Source organism: Maniola hyperantus, chromosome 1, assembly GCF_902806685.2.
Source record: "Maniola hyperantus chromosome 1, iAphHyp1.2, whole genome shotgun sequence".
Taxonomy (NCBI): domain Eukaryota; kingdom Metazoa; phylum Arthropoda; class Insecta; order Lepidoptera; family Nymphalidae; genus Maniola; species Maniola hyperantus.
The window spans coordinates 14,434,763-14,452,290 of record NC_048536.1 but is presented as its reverse complement, the minus strand read 5'-3'; the positions used below and the strand labels follow the sequence as shown (position 1 = coordinate 14,452,290).

Below are 17,528 nucleotides of genomic sequence, written 5' to 3'. Positions count from 1 at the left end.
TTTTTCGTCAACTGTTACCCTCCCGCAATGAGCCACACGAGACGTCTCAGTCAAACAGTACGTACACACCCATACCTTTTTTATCATCAGTTTTTTGGGTTCATCACATAAAGGTTTGTCCAAGGTGGGAATCGAACCCGTGGCCCATGATTTCGAACTCAGTTGCGTACCATCAGCCTATCGTTAGTCAATTCCGTCAATGCGGCCGTCAGTCCATATGAATTTTTATTATATCCTATCTAGAATAAATTTCTGTTGTAACCTAGATATAATAAAAATTCATATGGGCAGACTGTGTCAGTGATTGATATCAATCGCCTTTTATCTATTTTTCGGAAAAAACTAGCAACCCAGAAAACGTCAACTTGCTTTGGTTGATTGAAAAATTCAACCCTAGAGGTTGCTAAAAGTGTTATTCGCAACAGACTCCGGCAGAGTGGGTTGGAGCTAAAGTGCAGCTTCATTTTTGATAACAACTCAAAGTTAGCTTTCTGCTTTATTTACTTAGCATGGCAGCGCGGTGTTAGCTGTCTCCTCAGTATTTTCTTTTGATTATACAAATATCACCAGTATGTCGAAGAGCATAAAGTTGAATTTAATTTGTCATCAAAAAGATTGCTGCTCTGCGTGGGCATGCGTCGGTTCTCTTTCCTTAGTGAACAGGTAAAAATCTACTAATCTATACTAATTATTATAAAGAGGTAAACTTTGTAAGTTTGTTTGTAGGGAATAATCTCTGAAACTACTGAACCGATTTTTAAAATTCTTTCACCAGTAGAAAACAATGTATGTTCCTGAGTGACATGCTATATTATTTTGTTGCAAAAAATTAGAGATCTCTACGAAAATTGTTATAATATACCCGCGCGAAGCCGGGGCGGGTCGCCAAAGTAAAAGAGTTCGTTTCTATAAATTCAATAAATTATAATATTAAGAATATTAAATTCTACAATAACAAATAGGTTAAAAAATACACTAATCAGGGGACTCCCTTCAAGAAGTACGTCCAGTGCACTTTTGGCTCCGGAGGCTCATAATTCTCTATAGTGAGGCAGCCGGTAGGCAACGAGGACGGGTGAACTAAATCCGTTAAATAAACCACTACTTTCAATTCCTGAAAGAAAAATTATTATCACAAAAATAGCTAATTAATTTCAGTCTCAGCATCAGACTCTTTTAGCCCACTATTTCATTATTTATCCAACATTGCATCATTATCACAAGAAAACTCCTACTATTATGCTATAAGAAATGTGTGATGACCCTCAGCAATGAGGATACGATGCAGAGAGAGATCTATTTTAAATCACATTGTTCTACATGTATAGTTTGACGATTTCTCGCTATTGGCTAAAAATGTACGGAATTGCGGTTGTAGGAAGAATACAATACATCCTACTCGTACCAAACTCGTGTAGCAATGTGTGAATGTGGTAATCACAACTTTGGTACTGGGAACCAGGGTACCGGCTGACTAAGACTGCTCGTGGGGTAGGGAGCGGGTTGCGGACTGCGACGTTGCATTCCTTGATTTTTGTGTCAATTATTATTATTACCTCCCCCCCGCAAGCCACGCCCTTTTTTGTGGGAAAATCCTTATGGATACCCTCGCGTCCGGGGCGGCACGGAGGTTATGACGCATTCTTATCGACTAAAACACCACGGTGTTCCACGCACATCCTAGTGGCTGGGCTACGGGACCAAGCCCGTTCGCATAACCCAGCCAGAGGCGCCTGCTTAGGACCCTCCTCCAAAACCAATAAAAAATCCTAGTATTCCTCAGACGGTGTGTAGAGAACACACCAGGAACAAAAACGCAACTCACGCCCTACCTCAAGAGACGTCTGAGTGAAACGGAAATCTATAGTTTGTCGCGTGATTAGCGAAAGATCAAGATTTGCGACGATTTTACCTACCTTCTTCGGACTCACTGACTCATAGAGGCTTTTGGTGTAAAACTCTTCTCGATCTATACTTATCTTGAACATTCGAGAATCTACGAATACGTTTTTGAACTTAATAGTAATGGATCCTCCGACTTTTATATCGAAAGGCCCCTGTGGTGTCGGTCGCTTTGCAGTGCCTTTTATGCTGAAACTGTTAAAACATTTCTCCTTTTATAACATGGAAAAAATATTTTCTGAAGCGTTAAGTGGGTAAATCAAATAAAATCGTTTATCGGCTACTATAAATTTAGAGATTCCAATAGGTAGGCATAACTATGTTTAAACTGCCAAATGCGATAAAAAATAGGACAGATCTCGTAAAGCGCTGGGGTCGTGGAGAATTTGTAAGCTGAATCTACGCAGTTAATACCAAAAACAATGAGAGAACTAAATACCGGGTTAGCCAAATACTTACACAAATTCACCAGCCACAGGAGAGTCAAAGGAAACTCTACAGTTTTGAACTCCAAGCTCTGTTGGCTCAAACCACGCCTGGAATTTTCCTTTTTCAAAAGGACCCAAGATATATTCTGGTTCCGTTTTAATTGATGGATGCGATACCTGAATGTAATGTAATCATATTATTAGTAGTAATAGTATAAATAGTTTATAATAAACTTTTTAATTGTTTCACTAGGTTTATTTTTCTTTTAGCAGTTTATTGTATGTTCATTCATTGGTTCCTTCATGATTCCCACATCAAGTTAATGTCGAGTCACAAATGAAGTATTAGGTAGTTAACTACCTACTTCGTAAGTCGAGTGTCGTTGTAGTGCTGCACACAATCTTCATAGTTTAATCTAGTTTAATTTATATGAATAATTATTTTTTTAAATATGAAAGCACACAAGTGTTGGTACTGTAGGTAAGTGCACCTTTATAGTGTCTACCCTGGACTGGCTTATATAACTTTAATGGTTTCTCTCGACTCTCACGCACAAACTATCGTAGGTGCACAAAACAGCCCGAGCGAACAATAACAAAATAATTTATTAACCGTTGCTACAAAATTTGCTCGGACATCAGTATTGTTTTGTACTCTGAGACGCAACGGTACACAGGATCCAAGAACTGTCGTAAACTCAAGCTTTTTCGGCTTAGCGGGCAAGCATTTCATCTTGACATCGTAGAGGTACGTCCCAACCAGTTGGTTGCTCAGTTCGAGGGAATCGTGCTGTTCTCCGACCACCAGTGGTGAATAAACCAGTGCCAGAAAAGCCTGTAATGATAAAGGAGTTTAGGAGTTATTCATAGTGATGACTTTAACGCCTTTCAACCAGGGCGTACAAGAATGCGTAGCGATGTGTGATAGGCAATGAGATCGCTTCCTTTTTATAGCCTAGTACTGGCACAGAGTACATTTGAGTACTGGTTAAAAACGTTTAGTGAGCCAAACCATTATTTATCGGAATACATTATGTAGAAAAATACCTCCGACTTTCTGCTAATCTTGAGGGACTGCGGACACGCGAGTGTGTCGCACTTGATGTTGAACAAGGCCTCCGTAGCAAGAGGGTTGACAATTTTTATTTCACGCTGCACTGACTCTCGGGCCTTCGAGGTGAATATGAGTGTGTCTACTATCTTGCTTGCCGTCACGTGGACTACCATCACATAGTACTGATACTCGCGAGTCACATCGTTTACAAATATCACCTGCGAGAAGATAACCCATTAAGTATTGTTATGGGCATCCTCCTGAGAATGCCCCGGTCACATGAAAGCATAGGATGCAATGTGCATGGAGGTTCTGTGTGATGTGATGAAGCATGGTAGGTATATAGTAGAAGAAGAAGATTTCAACAATAGTACGCGTATATAGCCAGAAGTTTTACACCGCGATTGCAATGTTTTTCGAAACAATATAGGTAGGTACTACCTACCTATATTTTCAGTAAAAGAGAAAGATTTGAAATTTAGGTTATCCTACTTCTATTTTTTTAGACTAAGTAGGTATAGCAAATTAAATTTGTAATTCCCTTCCATTATTTAAAACTAAGCTAAGCTTTTCCATTTTCTTATTGAAAGGGCTCCAGCATTAAAAACCAAACCTAAACTAACTGTACCTTCACTGTAAAAATATCACGACCTCCCTGGCGAGTGGTGAGCGCTGTGGTCTTATGAATAGGATATCTTGGGTTCGATTCCCAGGAACCGCCAAGGTACCGGTTACGATGCCGCATAGAAACCAATTAGGGGCTATGGATTCAATTAAATGCTGTACCCCTTCGACAACCACTTTCATCTTAAGAATACATCGTTACTTACCACGAGGCAAGGTATAGTGTTTGTACTTCGTATATATACAAGAGATACAGCGCATTGTCTCATAACATGATACGTACACGAGTCTGGAGGGGGTAGCGTCAATCCGGATTCTGGCAGTCTGAAGCCAGACGCGATGTGGATTGGACGTGCGCCTACCCTCAATCTGCGTGTAGTAGTGTGTGTCATGGATCAAAAAACTTACTCTTAAGTGCATTTCGCATACTTCATAACAAACAAACTTCCAACGACACGGGACGGTGGCTCCGCCCCACACTTTGATATTTTGAGGGTGATTGATTTCATAGTAGCCCTCAAACTTGTCCGGAACAGTTCTAAGCACTTCAGTTATAACTACATATGATTCTGGAAACTGAACATATTATTATATAATTTTTATGAATTAATGAATTTTCCGCATCTTAAATAGGACCGGCAACCTTTCGGAATTCAGTCCGCTCCCTAACTGTTGAGCTATTGAGGCTCATTGTATGATATGTCTGGTTAAGAACCTATTGTTCACTATGCTATCACACTGATCGCGAGCAATTTACTCTTATCCATTGAAGAGTTCTGTTCTCCATCTCCGAAGATTTTCATCAGATCTTCACCAAACTAAAATGGGACCACCTCTGAATAACTATAACAAAAAAGAATCGGCAAAATCGGTTCATACTTGTAAAATTTTATTCTATTCACATTCTACAAAGTGCTCTTAAGTGTTTCGTAACAAATTTGTTCGGGTGTAGACAAATAATCTCTTAACTAAATTGACAGACCTGTGTAAATCATGCTTTTTAGGGTTCCGTGCTTCAAAAGGAAAAAAGGAACCCTTATAGGATCACTTTGTTGTCTGTCTGGCTGTCCGTCTGTCGTGTCTGTCAAGAAAATCTCTAGGGTACTTCCCGTTGTCCTAGAATCATGAAACTTAACAGGTAGGTAGGTCTTATAGCACAAGTAGAGGAAAAATTCAGAGAACCGTGAATTTGTAGTTACCTCAGTAATGTTGTAAAGTGGCAGATCCACGGTGTGGAACTCCTTAGCGGGCACCGTGATGTTGATTGTGCCGTTAGGGTTGGGGTGCATGGCTTCTCCCACTAGCGAGATGAAGAGGGCGGCCTCCCCCAGCGGTGAGAATAACACTTGACCCTGTACCAAAACTCTTGACATATATTTTTATCCCACTAGCAGTAAACTTGTAGAAGTTCTGGCAAGTCACTTTCACCATGCACTTACTGATTTACACTAAGTAAACACTCGCGCAAGTAATTATTGTACAAATTGAAATTATACAGTTCATTGCAGAAATTGACATGACAGTGGCAGCTAACTTCTGCAAGAAAACTTGCTAGAGAAGGCACTTTGCCTTAGATGTGTAATGTGCGACATGACTACCTCATTGGTCTAGTCCCTAGTGGCTAGCTTATTTAGCTGGCAAGTCAAGGTCATCAAAGTTATTGGTTTTTCTATCAAAACAATCTCAATAGGAGTAACCCTAAGTTGGGCAGATGGCGGTGATGTTGGTGTCCTCCGTAAATGCTAACTCCGTTGAGACTTTGAGGAGCAGAAATTCAGTCGGAAATAACATTAGGTACTAGTGAGAGAAACGTTTCTTTTGTTTTCCCCCACCTATAATATGAATCTCTAGCAATATATTGCTATAATAATTAGTAAGGAAACAGTGGCCATACCTCATGTTTTCCCATAGTTTTTGGTTTAAAATGAATCGGTATATCAAAAGTAGAGTTCGGTTCTACATAGAACTCCTTCAAAGTTTCAAATGGGCCGCCCGATACTTCGGATAAAACGAGCCACATCTCGTCTGAACTGCAGGGAAGAAAAATGTCTATAGTTTCACTCATCTCTAAAAAGCTGGTAAAAGCTATGCTGCTATCGATTGCAATCACCTCTGCTTGGCTGACACTCACACTCTCTCACTATTGCCTAGACAAAGTTAGAGCTATTGGCTAGAAACATGAAGGCAATAAACTAATTGGATGTGTTCCGAATTTCTCGATAGCACAAATAGTTCTCGTATGAAGGTAGCTGCACTGGGTAGGTACAAGCAGAGCTTATACCTAGAGTACAGCTATAACTAATGTATTAAATTGGGATCAGACAAACAAGAAACCCTTAAACGTTATCTATCAAACGCAAAAATCTAATCAAAAATTATAGTCGCAGTAGCTCGAAGCTTTAGAATTAAGTTTACGTAATTAATGATTTAATTAAATTGGTGATAATATAAGCTTAATTAAGCTTATATTATTACTATTAGGTACATCATTCTCTTACAAATCAATCAAATACAAGTGTACTTATTTTTGAATAAATGATTTGACTTTGAATATTTATGAGCTAATTGGGTCTATTTGTGATAAAGATATTTCATTGAACGTAACTTACGGATTTGTAACTACCACATATTGTGTGTCAACATCTCTGACAGGACATTCCATGAATAAAGTTTTTGACTGAACGTTGCCTGTGTCGATACATGTAGCATACAGCGCCAGCTCTAGAGGTGGGTAGTTCTCAATATTGCAACTTGCCTGTAAAATAAAGCCTATAAGTTAACATAGAAGTAAAGGATTTAAAGGTTGAAAAATAACCATCTCGATAGTCTGATGACAGCATGCGGGGAAAACTTGGAAGAGACTCGCCCAGCATCGGAAATATTTGTGTGCACACAAAGGGGCCAACAATTAAAGGCTTATAAAGAAAAACAGGAGGAGGAGAGGAGTGTAGATAAGTAAAAAATATGCTTATTGAAATATCAATTACGTGACCCCAGTACCAAATAATGCACGATAGGTGTATTAGGTTGTTCTTAACAATAATAAAACGGAATAAAACCTGAAGCTTCTAGATCCCGATATAAAGTCGGCTTCTTTATAATAGTTAGTTGTTGTCAAGGACATATCAACAAAAACATATCAAGGTATCATATCATATCAGTAGTTTAGCTTACCCAAACTTTAATAAAAGGATTGTGATTGATAGGCCTAAATGTCACAGTAAACGTGACATTCGTGTGAGCTGCGATGTTCCCTTGCATCGGTGATATTTTGAACTCATTCGATAATAGAGGTTGCCACCAGAATCTGTAGAATTATTTATGTCATTGTTGATCGTACAGTTATCGTGCGATTAAAAAAGCCGTTAGGTTTCAAAAACATCAAACGGATGACCCGTGAAAATGTAACAGACAGACGGACAGATGGATGGACCAACAGACAGATTTTCGCATTTATAATATTAGTATGGAGAATTTATGGATGAAAATCAGGACCAAGTTATCAAACATTATGTAGTTGAAAAATTCGGTTGAAAAAAATCCAGCCTAAATTGACAGATCTCAAAGCAATGCTATCCTTTTCGGTTGAGAACATTGTGAAAAGGATAGTATTATCATCATCGTCATCATTATCAATCGATAGACGTCCGCTGCTGGACATGGTCTTCCGCCTGAATTCAGTGGCTACCTGTGCGACTCCTTTGGTTCCACCTGTCCACCTAGTGTGGGGTTTTTTGGCCGACATTTTAGCATCTCGCCGTTGGTATTATAACACTAAGTACTATTTTTAGACATGTCAATTCAGCTTAAGAGATTTTATCGTCGTTAGCACCATTGCGTACCTGGCACCAAAATCTCCCTCATTAAAGAGCATAACCTTCAATATCTTGCATGCGCGTCTGCGTACGCGCCCGAACTGCAAGGAGTTCTGACTAAAGCGCAAACTCATACCAGTCGCGGAACCACTCAATCTTACTAGAGGACGCTCGAATTCAAAGACTTTCATGTTCAGCTGTTAAAACAGACTTTGATTACTTTCTAAAAACTACTTTACTCCTTTCAATTACCTAACTCTTAAAAATCGCATATAGTTTATTTACAGCTCCTTCTAAAGACATTTCTTACCAGACAAGGAAGGGTTTTCTTGACAGGCATGAAAAGTTTAACAAGGATACCAATAATATACAACTCAAATCTGTAACACGATGTTTATTGTAGTGGTGTTGCTAGGCCTGCTTTATGTGAAAAATGGAATTATATCTTAGTTTTCTTCTTCTGCATGTATAAAAGGCGTAACTGACTAACTTACTTACATATGAAAAAACCTACAGCTCAAACCGCTAGGTTTAGAGTCTTGTGATTTTGCAAGGAGGTTTTCTTGATAATGTAGACTCGTATAGTTAGAAAGAATTTTCAGAAATTCCGCGCGAACTAAGCCATGGGCAGATTTCTAGTAGAGTATAATTTAACACTTGGAAGACAACCTGAACATCCAGATTGCTAATCAGGCCCACGGGCTTAAACTGGATCTTTACAGGCACTTTCATATAAGGTTTGATAGTGCATTTGTTGGGTATCACTTTTAGTGATGATAGTGCGTTCTCAGAATCCTTATCGATTTGTTCTTGAATTTTATCCTTCTTGTATTTGTGCAGCACATCTACTCTGTAAGAAATAAATTTGAAAAATTACTAACATAACTAGAACTAAGCAAATAGATAAAATCAACGCACAGCTCAAACTACTGAACGTATCGGGCTGGCTCTGGCATGCTATTTGATTGATAGATAGAAAACTTTACTGCACACAAAACATAAAATAAACAAGACAAAAACAAAGAAACTAAAAACTAAAAACAATTGTATGTAAACACAGCCTTATTGCTATTATGACGTAGACATCCGCTAAGAAAGGATTTTAGAAATTTGTACCCCTAAAAGGGTAAATAGTGGTTTGAAATGTGTATAGTCCACGCGGCCAACGTCGCAGGCATAAGCTAGTTAAAATATAATCTTGAAAAGCCTTCTGCTGCGAATAAACGAAGTCCTCAAACTCCTTGACTCTTTGGCGCAACTTATGTTCACGGGCGGCCATAATCACTTAAACAAGGTATCTCCCCTAATCGTTTAGTCCGATTTTCTTACCTAGATGGACCTTGTTCCTTAGCATGACTGACAACAGTGGTGGCGCTTCCTGGACTTAAACACGCGCTAGTTCCTTCAGATTTCACATCAGCATTATCCTCCACATTCTGATACATAACTTTGAATATAAAGGTGGCTTCGATTGGTACTTTGCTGTGGTTCATTACTTCTATTGGACGCACGACCTTTTCTCCTACTTTCACTGGTCCCAAATTGAAACTCTTTTGACAGCCTTCATATAAGTCAAAGAGCAGAGGAACGCCTAAAAATCAAAATTTTATACCAAATAGTACAATTACTCAATTAGGTATTCATCGAGTTTCCTACACATAATTCTCGCGATCCGTACCTTCTCCTTTAATTGTAATAATTTCTTCGCAAAGTGAATTTACCCAAAACTGTAACTTAAATTCATATTCCTTTACTCGCTTTGGTCGAAAAAAGATTGGAATTTTTAATCTCTTGCTTGCGTCAATAGTACAGTCTTGATTGAAGACCACATATAATTCTGGCAAATTTGAAAAGTTTATTTCCAATCTAGAAAATTGTATGAAATTATTTTTTTGGTGCTCCCGTCGAAAAATAAATTATTTAAGATTTTTAGAAATATGCTTTTTTAAACGCACGTAACGGGAACTTTATCTTCGTTTTCAAATGCTAAGTTTTTCTTGTAAGTGCTGTCTGGTGCATTCACGATACATCTTCCAAAATCGTACTCCTTGCAAGAGAAACTATACTGTGGTTTTTCGATTTCCGCGTGAAGATGTATATTGTATTCTGGGCCATCGGAAATCTGAATAATAAGATTGAGCATTTAAGTAGGTACTCCTACATCTGAAGTGATTAGCGTGTGTATGTTTTGTAGAAGTTAATTATCTTTGCCAGTAAAAGTAGATAACTAACTTCCGTAATGCTGTTTGCCAGTAAAAGTAGACAACTAACTTCCGTAATGCTGTTTGCCAGTAAAAGTAGATAGCTAACTTCCGTAATGCTGTTTGCCAGTAAAAGTAGACAACTTCCGTAATGCTGTTTGCCAGTAAAAGTAGACAACTTCCGTAATGCTGTTTGCCAGTAAAAGTAGACAACTAACTTGCGTAATGCTGTTTGCCAGTAAAAATAGACAACTTCCGTAATGCTGTTTGCCAGTAAAAGTAGACAACTAACTTCCGTAATGCTGTTTGCCAGTAAAAGTAGACAACTAACTTCCGTAATGCTGAGTTTTATGCTATTTACCGATAAAGTTACAGGAAAAGCTTGTACGGGAACTTTTTTCAATGTGAAATGAAGGACACATTCTATTTCGTTAGCGGGGGTGACGTGCCCGCTCTTTGGCTCCACATACAACTGAAGGTATTTCTTCACTTCGCTCGTGTCGTAATGCCAGTCAATGAAGAATGTTGCAGAACCGTCATTCTTTATCACGAAGGGAATTGTCCTCTCATATGTTGACGCTGTCTGTTGTGGAATGCAATTTCAATATAAATTTTAACTATAATTGCATTAAATAAATGTTTGCTCATTTAAACCTACCACGAGAGAGGATTCCGAAGGTTTTTTTAGATGGTGTACCTATTGAAAGGGTGGATCAGTTCAGGTACTTGGGGCATATCCTAACTGAGGACTTGCGTGATAACCGCGATATAGAACGCGAAAGGAGGGCTCTGGCTGTTCGGTGTAATATGCTCGCACGTCGGTTTGCACGGTGCAGTCCTGAGGCGAAGCTGACGCTGTTTAGAGCATATTGTCAATGCTTCTACACGTGTCAGCTTTGGTTCAACGCAACGAAAAGTGCACGTAGCAGCATCAGAGTGCAGTATAATAACGCATACCGCATTCTGATGAAACTGCCTAAATACTGCAGTGCGTCGGGCATGTTTGCTGACGCCAGAGTGCCCGATTATTTCGCGGTTGTTAGATCTCGTGTTGCGGCATTTTGGTCCCGCATCCGCGATTCTCAAAACGAGGTCCTCAGGGTATGCTCTGAGTGCCCTGAGAATCCCATACTGAAGTACTGGCTTGCCGTACATCGTGACAATAACCGTAAATAAAGTACGAACCTCCTATTTGGGGGCAATCTCTAATTTAAATTTAATTTAAATTTTATTATTGTATATTTTGTAACTTTATTATTTTCATTTTATCATTATTATTTTTAACAATTGTACATTTGTATTTGTATTTACTTTTATGTATGTCCAAATGGGTTCAAGTTGCCTAAATAAATGACTATTTTATTTTATATTATAATCATATCTATATTTTATACTACCCTGCCGGTCATAAAAACCTTGGCAATTCCTTGGTCAATGAAATAGATAGCAGGAACGGTTAAGTCATCTTGAATATCCATAATCTTCTTACTTTCAAGAAAACGTTTATTTTCTGGATATAAATCTTATATCCAGAGAATAAACGATTTGTTGAAAGGTTATTGCAATGTAGATTAAATAAAAAGATCAGTTTTGTTACCTGGTCCAAATGAATATTAGTAATTGCATCACTGTTCAATGTGTGGTCGTTCCCAAACAAATAGTAAGTGATTTTAGGCTTTATAGAATGGCTAAGTGCATTCACACATAGAGTGATTAATTTTGTTAAATATGTCACGCTACAAAAGATCTTGAAAGATAATGGGCCATCTTGGATTGGTGTGTAGATGATCCTATAAAAAGCAGATATTTTTCAATCCTAACTGAGAAACTTTGTCATATTTCCTGCTACAAAAACTGCCAAACTTTAAATTTATTCCTCAGTTAAAGATTATTATGCTATTGGAAAAAAATAAAAATTCCGAAGAATTGAGAAACTTTTCCTTTTTTGAAGTCTGTTAAAAATCAGTTAACGACTACTACTAGATAGTACTTAAATAAATTATCACCACTATATCATCATCTTACAAATGCAACAACCGACTATCAAAAAGTGTAATTTATTACCTATTTTGAATATACTTTTTTGACTTTTACTAAATAAAATTCTTCTACAAAAACTTTTTCAATCCTAAGTGAGAAACTTGGTCATATTTCCTACTATAAAAGTGCCAAAATATTAAATTTTTTCCTCAGTTAAAGAATATTTGGCTATTGGAAAATTAGTTTTAAATTATGTTGATGAATGCTAGATAACCTTCTTCTAGAAAATCTTTTTGCCATTCCCTTAAACTACCTACATTCTCCAAAACACAGTAAGAAATTACTTACTTTATAGGCGTATCAGATTTCGGTTTCAGTACACCTTGTTCAGGCTCTACGATGACCGGAGTCTTACCGGATTCGTTACAAATAGAATTTCCTTTAAACTCGAAATTCAAGCATTCGCTCTCATTGTTCCTCAATATGACTTCGTTGTTGGTGGTAAAACCTACCAAAGAGTTCCTTATAATCAGAATAGTGGGAACAAAGTTCACAATCGGCTCCCGTACTATACCGACTGCTAATAAATTCATAACGAGACAATGGTCCGGTATGATAAACTTCCATTGTGATTCGTATACCTGGTTATTAATATTATTATTAGTATTGTCTGTATAACTTGAAAAAAATTACAGAAAACTCTAAGCTCATAATTAGATATAGCCCAAGACATCAACGATTTAGTGGCATTGTGCAGGCCATACGACCGCTAGAACTGACATAATGTGCTAAAATAGTCTCCATTTTACAACACACTTGTTATGTAGCGTTAAAGTTCAATAAATGAACGATATTATTTATATCGTATCTTTACGAAGAAGAAGTGGTGAAATTAAGTACATGCTAATATGATAATAATATTAATAAACCTAGAACTTATTTTAAAACATTATATTTCTAAGAAGAACTGTTATACCCCGGGCGCTGTCGGCGAGAAAGTAAAGACGACTTTAGTAGAGGCACCACCCTCAACGTATCCTTTTAACATGTTGCAATGCATTGGGATGAGCTCGGGCTTGTCGGATAGAACCATCTCGAACATGAACTCGTATCCATCACTTGTAGGATTGATTACATCGAAAGTTCTTTAAAAGAAAACGTAATGGGATTTCAATCAAAAGCGTATCGTACACTACTACAATCGTGAATTAACGATCATTATCACAGGTAAATAGAAAAAACGATTTCCCAAGTAGTGAACCTTTACTAACTTTTTGTAGCATCCGGATCCTAAAACGTTAAATTCCAATACAGTAGTATGTTCAGGTAATGCCATTCCAATTACTTTTCTTCTGCCAGAAGTTAAATAATCACTTTCCTCTACATCGAGATGAACATAAGGTACCAAAGATTTGGCTTTTATTTCACAGGATATATTCTGATCATATGGACCTAGGTTATCTAAAAAAAAGAGGTAATCATGATGCTTTCAATAAAATTAATTATATTGGCCCTATCTATAATATACCCAGCATAAAGTTTATCTTATACATACTCTCTGAATATAGGAGGTCGTAAAACTACTTCTACTAGAAATTACATAATTATGTACCTATGTTACTCCTCAGTTTAACATTGAAAATAAATGCCTCAAGCGGTGCAAATGTAACTTTGAACTTTCGACTTTCGTTGGGTTTTAAACAATCCTTTTCTGGTTCGATTACAAACGGCAAATCTGCTTCGAACCATGTGTCTACACTTTCTCTCCCCGGGCTCCCACTGAACAAGGTTATTTTACTTTGTTCTGAAAATGTGATGTCTGATGTAATTTATATAATTTGAGGTTGATTTTAAAGATCATTGTGAGTAGCCTATAAGCTGTATTTCATACCATGTTCGCATGGGTTTGGAAGCGGCTGTGTATCAATTGTTTTCTTGGTTTCAGTGTCAGTCACACTTTCACCTTCATAACACACAGATTGTTCCTAGAGAACATAAATATAATTATTAGTTTATTCATTAAACATATTATTACTGCTTTTAATTACATCTTAATACTTACGTCTATAGGATCCTTACGATCTGTACTGAACTTATCTATCCGAGCTGGGTATTCGACGTCTATTATAAAGTCCCACATAATTTTCAATGGTACTTTCCCTGTGTTTTCTACTTTGAAACTGAAATCTCTAACCTGAAATCCCATTTTATTTTTTATGAGTCATTTATTAGTAAGTTTAAGGCAGGGCAACTTATAGCTTACTTGATAAATGAAGGTTTCCTTTAAATTCATCTTTTTTTCTAAGTTGCATACATATTTTGAGTATTCGGTCACAGCGGAATAAATCACCACCATGTGAATAATATCGGTAGTTATCTCGGGATTTGCGTTGATTTGCTCATTTATTACTGTCTCGTATCTTTCGTCTACATTAACATCTCTGTGTGAAGCATTTAAGTATTATTGATTTTATTAATGTTAACTTGCATAAAAAAATTAGTATTCGCTTACCTTATTAAAAAATAAATTGGCGTGACTGTATAAAAAATCCTAGATATCTATAAATTAGAATACAAACCTGTTATGATCGAAGACAGTGACTGTTTGCCGATTATCCCAAGTTGTTGCTTTTAAATCTAATGTCATAAAGTCATCACATATTGCCTTCAAGTTTAAATTTAGTAACTCCTGTAACGAAACTTTGTTTCAAGTCTATTTGATCAATGCAAAGAGTTCTTGATAAAGTTTTATTTATTTGAAACTAGATGATGCCCACGACTTTGTCCACGTGTTTAGGTTTTTAAAAATCCCGTAGAAACTTTTTGATTTTCCGGGATAAAAAGTAGCCTATGTCCTTCCCTGGGATGCAAGCTACCATCTATACCAAATTTCGTCAAAATCAGTTAAACGAATGGGCAGTGAAAGGCTAGCAGACAGGCAGTCAGACACACTTGCGTGTTCAGAACATAAGTATGGATATACCTTTTTAATAGCAACTAGCTGTGCACAAAAAAATGTGATTTCTATATCCTTCTCTTCTCCGGGCGAAATGTAACCAACAGATGGTTTAATCAGTAAATGTTGAACAGTTTCCCATTGAAACATATAAACCTTTTCTGAATTATTCACCATTGTCACTGATCTTTTATGCATGACACATAACTCACACCCCCCTGAAATTTATTTAAAAAATATTGTATTACAGTACACGGCTGAAAGTAATGTAAATCGGCCTTTAGAATGACGTTTCGGCTTTGTAGAGCGTTGTCTCTGTCACTCATACTTATATGACTTTTTGTCAGTCTCAACGACAAAGACAGTGCTCTACCTACAAATTTTCTATCTCCTTCTAAAGGTCGATGTACATTACTTTTGGCCGCGTACTGTACTTACCTTGTTCTATATATGGATATATAGAACATATTTTCCGATATTTATCTAAAACATCTTACCAAAATTTAAAATATACTTCAGTACCGAATGCTCCACGGTGCTACCACCGTCGCTTAGTTTAACCGATCCATGTGAAATCCTTTTACTTTTTTTTCCTTCTAAATGTTTTGACTTCTTTTTATCCACAGTTGCGCTTTTGCTTTTTTTTCTACTGTCGACTGTCGAAACTGTTGATACTGTCCTTAATATTTTAAAGACATTGATTAATTAGTTAAATCTGCATTATTTTTTTACTATTTTCTTAAATAAAATATAGGATTTACAACTTTTTACTGTTCAGTTTATTTTAGATACGTTGAAGAGAACCCACCTATTTTTCCATCACTTATTACTTTAACTATAAAAATAAAGTTGGTAGTGTAGTAAGATTACCCCTCTGCAGACTTTTTGTACGCATCTATATCTACATCCATAGAGAGCATATCTAATCCCGTCAGAATAACATCTTCCATGAATGCTTCTGCCTCGCACAACACCTAAAAAACTTACTATGTCACTAATTTACCTACTTTGACATCCAAACTTCTTAACTTTTTAATTATAAAAGTTAAACATGAACGATTTTTAATTACCGAAAAAAACTCGTAAGGATTTTTAGAAATCGTCACTTGCACGTCACAAGATGTTCGCCCTTTCCTTATAGGGTTATAGTTTACATATACTGTCGCTATCTCTCCTGGTTTCACCATAATCTTCATAGTTTTATTAGATTCTTCTGTAAATTTTAATTTTGACTATTCAATTATCTAGCATTTTAATGTAATGATAGATTAAAAATTTCTTAACACAGTTTTCGTTACAAAGTCAATAAACGTTTGGCCTGGGAGCCTGTAGGAAATTGTGAGGTTATTTAAGGAAGCTCAAATTTGCTTGGCCTGATAAATAATTTAGACCTGCCGATTAGTCCGTGGTGGTTCTTGAGAAAAAGTTTTCTTGGATACAGCATAAGAACAAGTTTTTACAAGGAACCCTTAATCTACGGGAGATACAGACAATTGTCATTATTATATATGTTTACACAAGTGTAACTTACCCTTTTTGCCGTGCATTATCATTTGATCACTATCAGGATCAGTAGTTAACCAGAACACAGGCCTTTCTTGACTCGGGGAAAAGAAAACTTTCACTATAACAAGCGCCTGCACTGAACTCACGTTTTTAAAACGTATCTCCTTAACGCTAATAGAACCCAAACATGTTACTGGGAAGCGAAGTACGCCCATTCTCTGATGTTTTATGGGTGGAGAAACCATGCTTATTCTGGGTATTACACCTTCTCCTATCAAGCATATTTTGAAGGATTGCTCTTGATTTTGGAGTGATTTCAAACGTATTTCTAGAACAGCTCTGTATTCCTAAACACAAAAATATAGAAAAAATATATCTACGATAAGTATACGTTTCGATATTATTATGTTCGTTTAATGTGGTATAAATTACCTGAAGAGCTTTTGGAGTGAATACGATTCCAAGATTTTTATGCAAGAGTGGTTCTATATGAGTTTCGTATTTGTCTAGAGAAAATATGTCATGATTTGAATTAGCTTGATAGTGCAATTTCATCGTCAAGGCACTGGCGACCAAACCACTGTTGTACAGGTCAATAACCGCTACGAACTTCGAGTTAACAGTCACAGAGAAAAAGTGAAGCGTCACTGAGTCTTCAACGAATACACAATGGGTGGATGACTACAATATTATTGAGAAAATTATAGATAAATGTTAACTTATTTTACCGCAGATCATTTAATATAATCATAAATACCTCAGGCTTAGCATATTCAGTTAGATTTTTAACAATTAGATGTTCACGGAAAGTGTTTTCAATATTCCAAAAGTCCAAAGTAGGTATAGCTCCAGTTCCAACTAACTTGAGAGGAACTCCTTCTGATTCAGCGGGGCAAGTATCGCTTATTATAAAATGTATAGTTTCCTCAAATCTTCTAGCAGCTGTTGCTAAAAATTGTATTTGTAGTGTTCTGCTTGTCCCAGGTGCAAGAAGATTGTCATCATTCAAAATTAGAAAGTTCCCACATCTTAAAGGAGGATTCTTTAATCTGTATGAAACAT

General features: G+C 36.8%; 2 protein-coding genes across 2 annotated transcripts in view; one reads left to right on the top strand and one right to left on the bottom strand.

The window, feature by feature from the left end:
• Window positions 1–17,528, top strand: part of Maf1 (repressor of RNA polymerase III transcription Maf1) — a 131,113-nt gene that overhangs the window by 28,635 nt on the left and 84,950 nt on the right. The window lies entirely within an intron of this gene.
• Window positions 292–17,528, bottom strand: part of LOC117996838 (hydrocephalus-inducing protein-like) — a 40,870-nt gene continuing 23,633 nt past the window's right edge. Inside the window, exons 49-80 of the mRNA XM_069499113.1 lie at window positions 17,224–17,515; window positions 16,899–17,147; window positions 16,492–16,813; window positions 16,031–16,173; window positions 15,831–15,934; window positions 15,458–15,639; window positions 14,988–15,178; window positions 14,584–14,693; window positions 14,268–14,445; window positions 14,067–14,198; window positions 13,896–13,989; window positions 13,617–13,808; window positions 13,276–13,465; window positions 12,981–13,149; window positions 12,353–12,645; window positions 11,622–11,814; window positions 10,386–10,607; window positions 9,779–9,945; window positions 9,502–9,689; window positions 9,153–9,414; window positions 8,493–8,673; window positions 7,851–8,020; window positions 7,183–7,315; window positions 6,618–6,763; window positions 5,903–6,038; window positions 5,208–5,360; window positions 4,417–4,584; window positions 3,378–3,602; window positions 2,944–3,165; window positions 2,362–2,507; window positions 1,917–2,097; window positions 292–1,114 (exon numbers count right to left, since the gene is read on the bottom strand). Coding sequence (XP_069355214.1) covers window positions 980–1,114; window positions 1,917–2,097; window positions 2,362–2,507; window positions 2,944–3,165; window positions 3,378–3,602; window positions 4,417–4,584; window positions 5,208–5,360; window positions 5,903–6,038; window positions 6,618–6,763; window positions 7,183–7,315; window positions 7,851–8,020; window positions 8,493–8,673; window positions 9,153–9,414; window positions 9,502–9,689; window positions 9,779–9,945; window positions 10,386–10,607; window positions 11,622–11,814; window positions 12,353–12,645; window positions 12,981–13,149; window positions 13,276–13,465; window positions 13,617–13,808; window positions 13,896–13,989; window positions 14,067–14,198; window positions 14,268–14,445; window positions 14,584–14,693; window positions 14,988–15,178; window positions 15,458–15,639; window positions 15,831–15,934; window positions 16,031–16,173; window positions 16,492–16,813; window positions 16,899–17,147; window positions 17,224–17,515 — 5,869 coding nt within the window. The 3' untranslated portion in view covers window positions 292–979. The remainder of the gene's footprint in view (window positions 1,115–1,916; window positions 2,098–2,361; window positions 2,508–2,943; window positions 3,166–3,377; window positions 3,603–4,416; window positions 4,585–5,207; window positions 5,361–5,902; window positions 6,039–6,617; window positions 6,764–7,182; window positions 7,316–7,850; window positions 8,021–8,492; window positions 8,674–9,152; window positions 9,415–9,501; window positions 9,690–9,778; window positions 9,946–10,385; window positions 10,608–11,621; window positions 11,815–12,352; window positions 12,646–12,980; window positions 13,150–13,275; window positions 13,466–13,616; window positions 13,809–13,895; window positions 13,990–14,066; window positions 14,199–14,267; window positions 14,446–14,583; window positions 14,694–14,987; window positions 15,179–15,457; window positions 15,640–15,830; window positions 15,935–16,030; window positions 16,174–16,491; window positions 16,814–16,898; window positions 17,148–17,223; window positions 17,516–17,528) is intronic.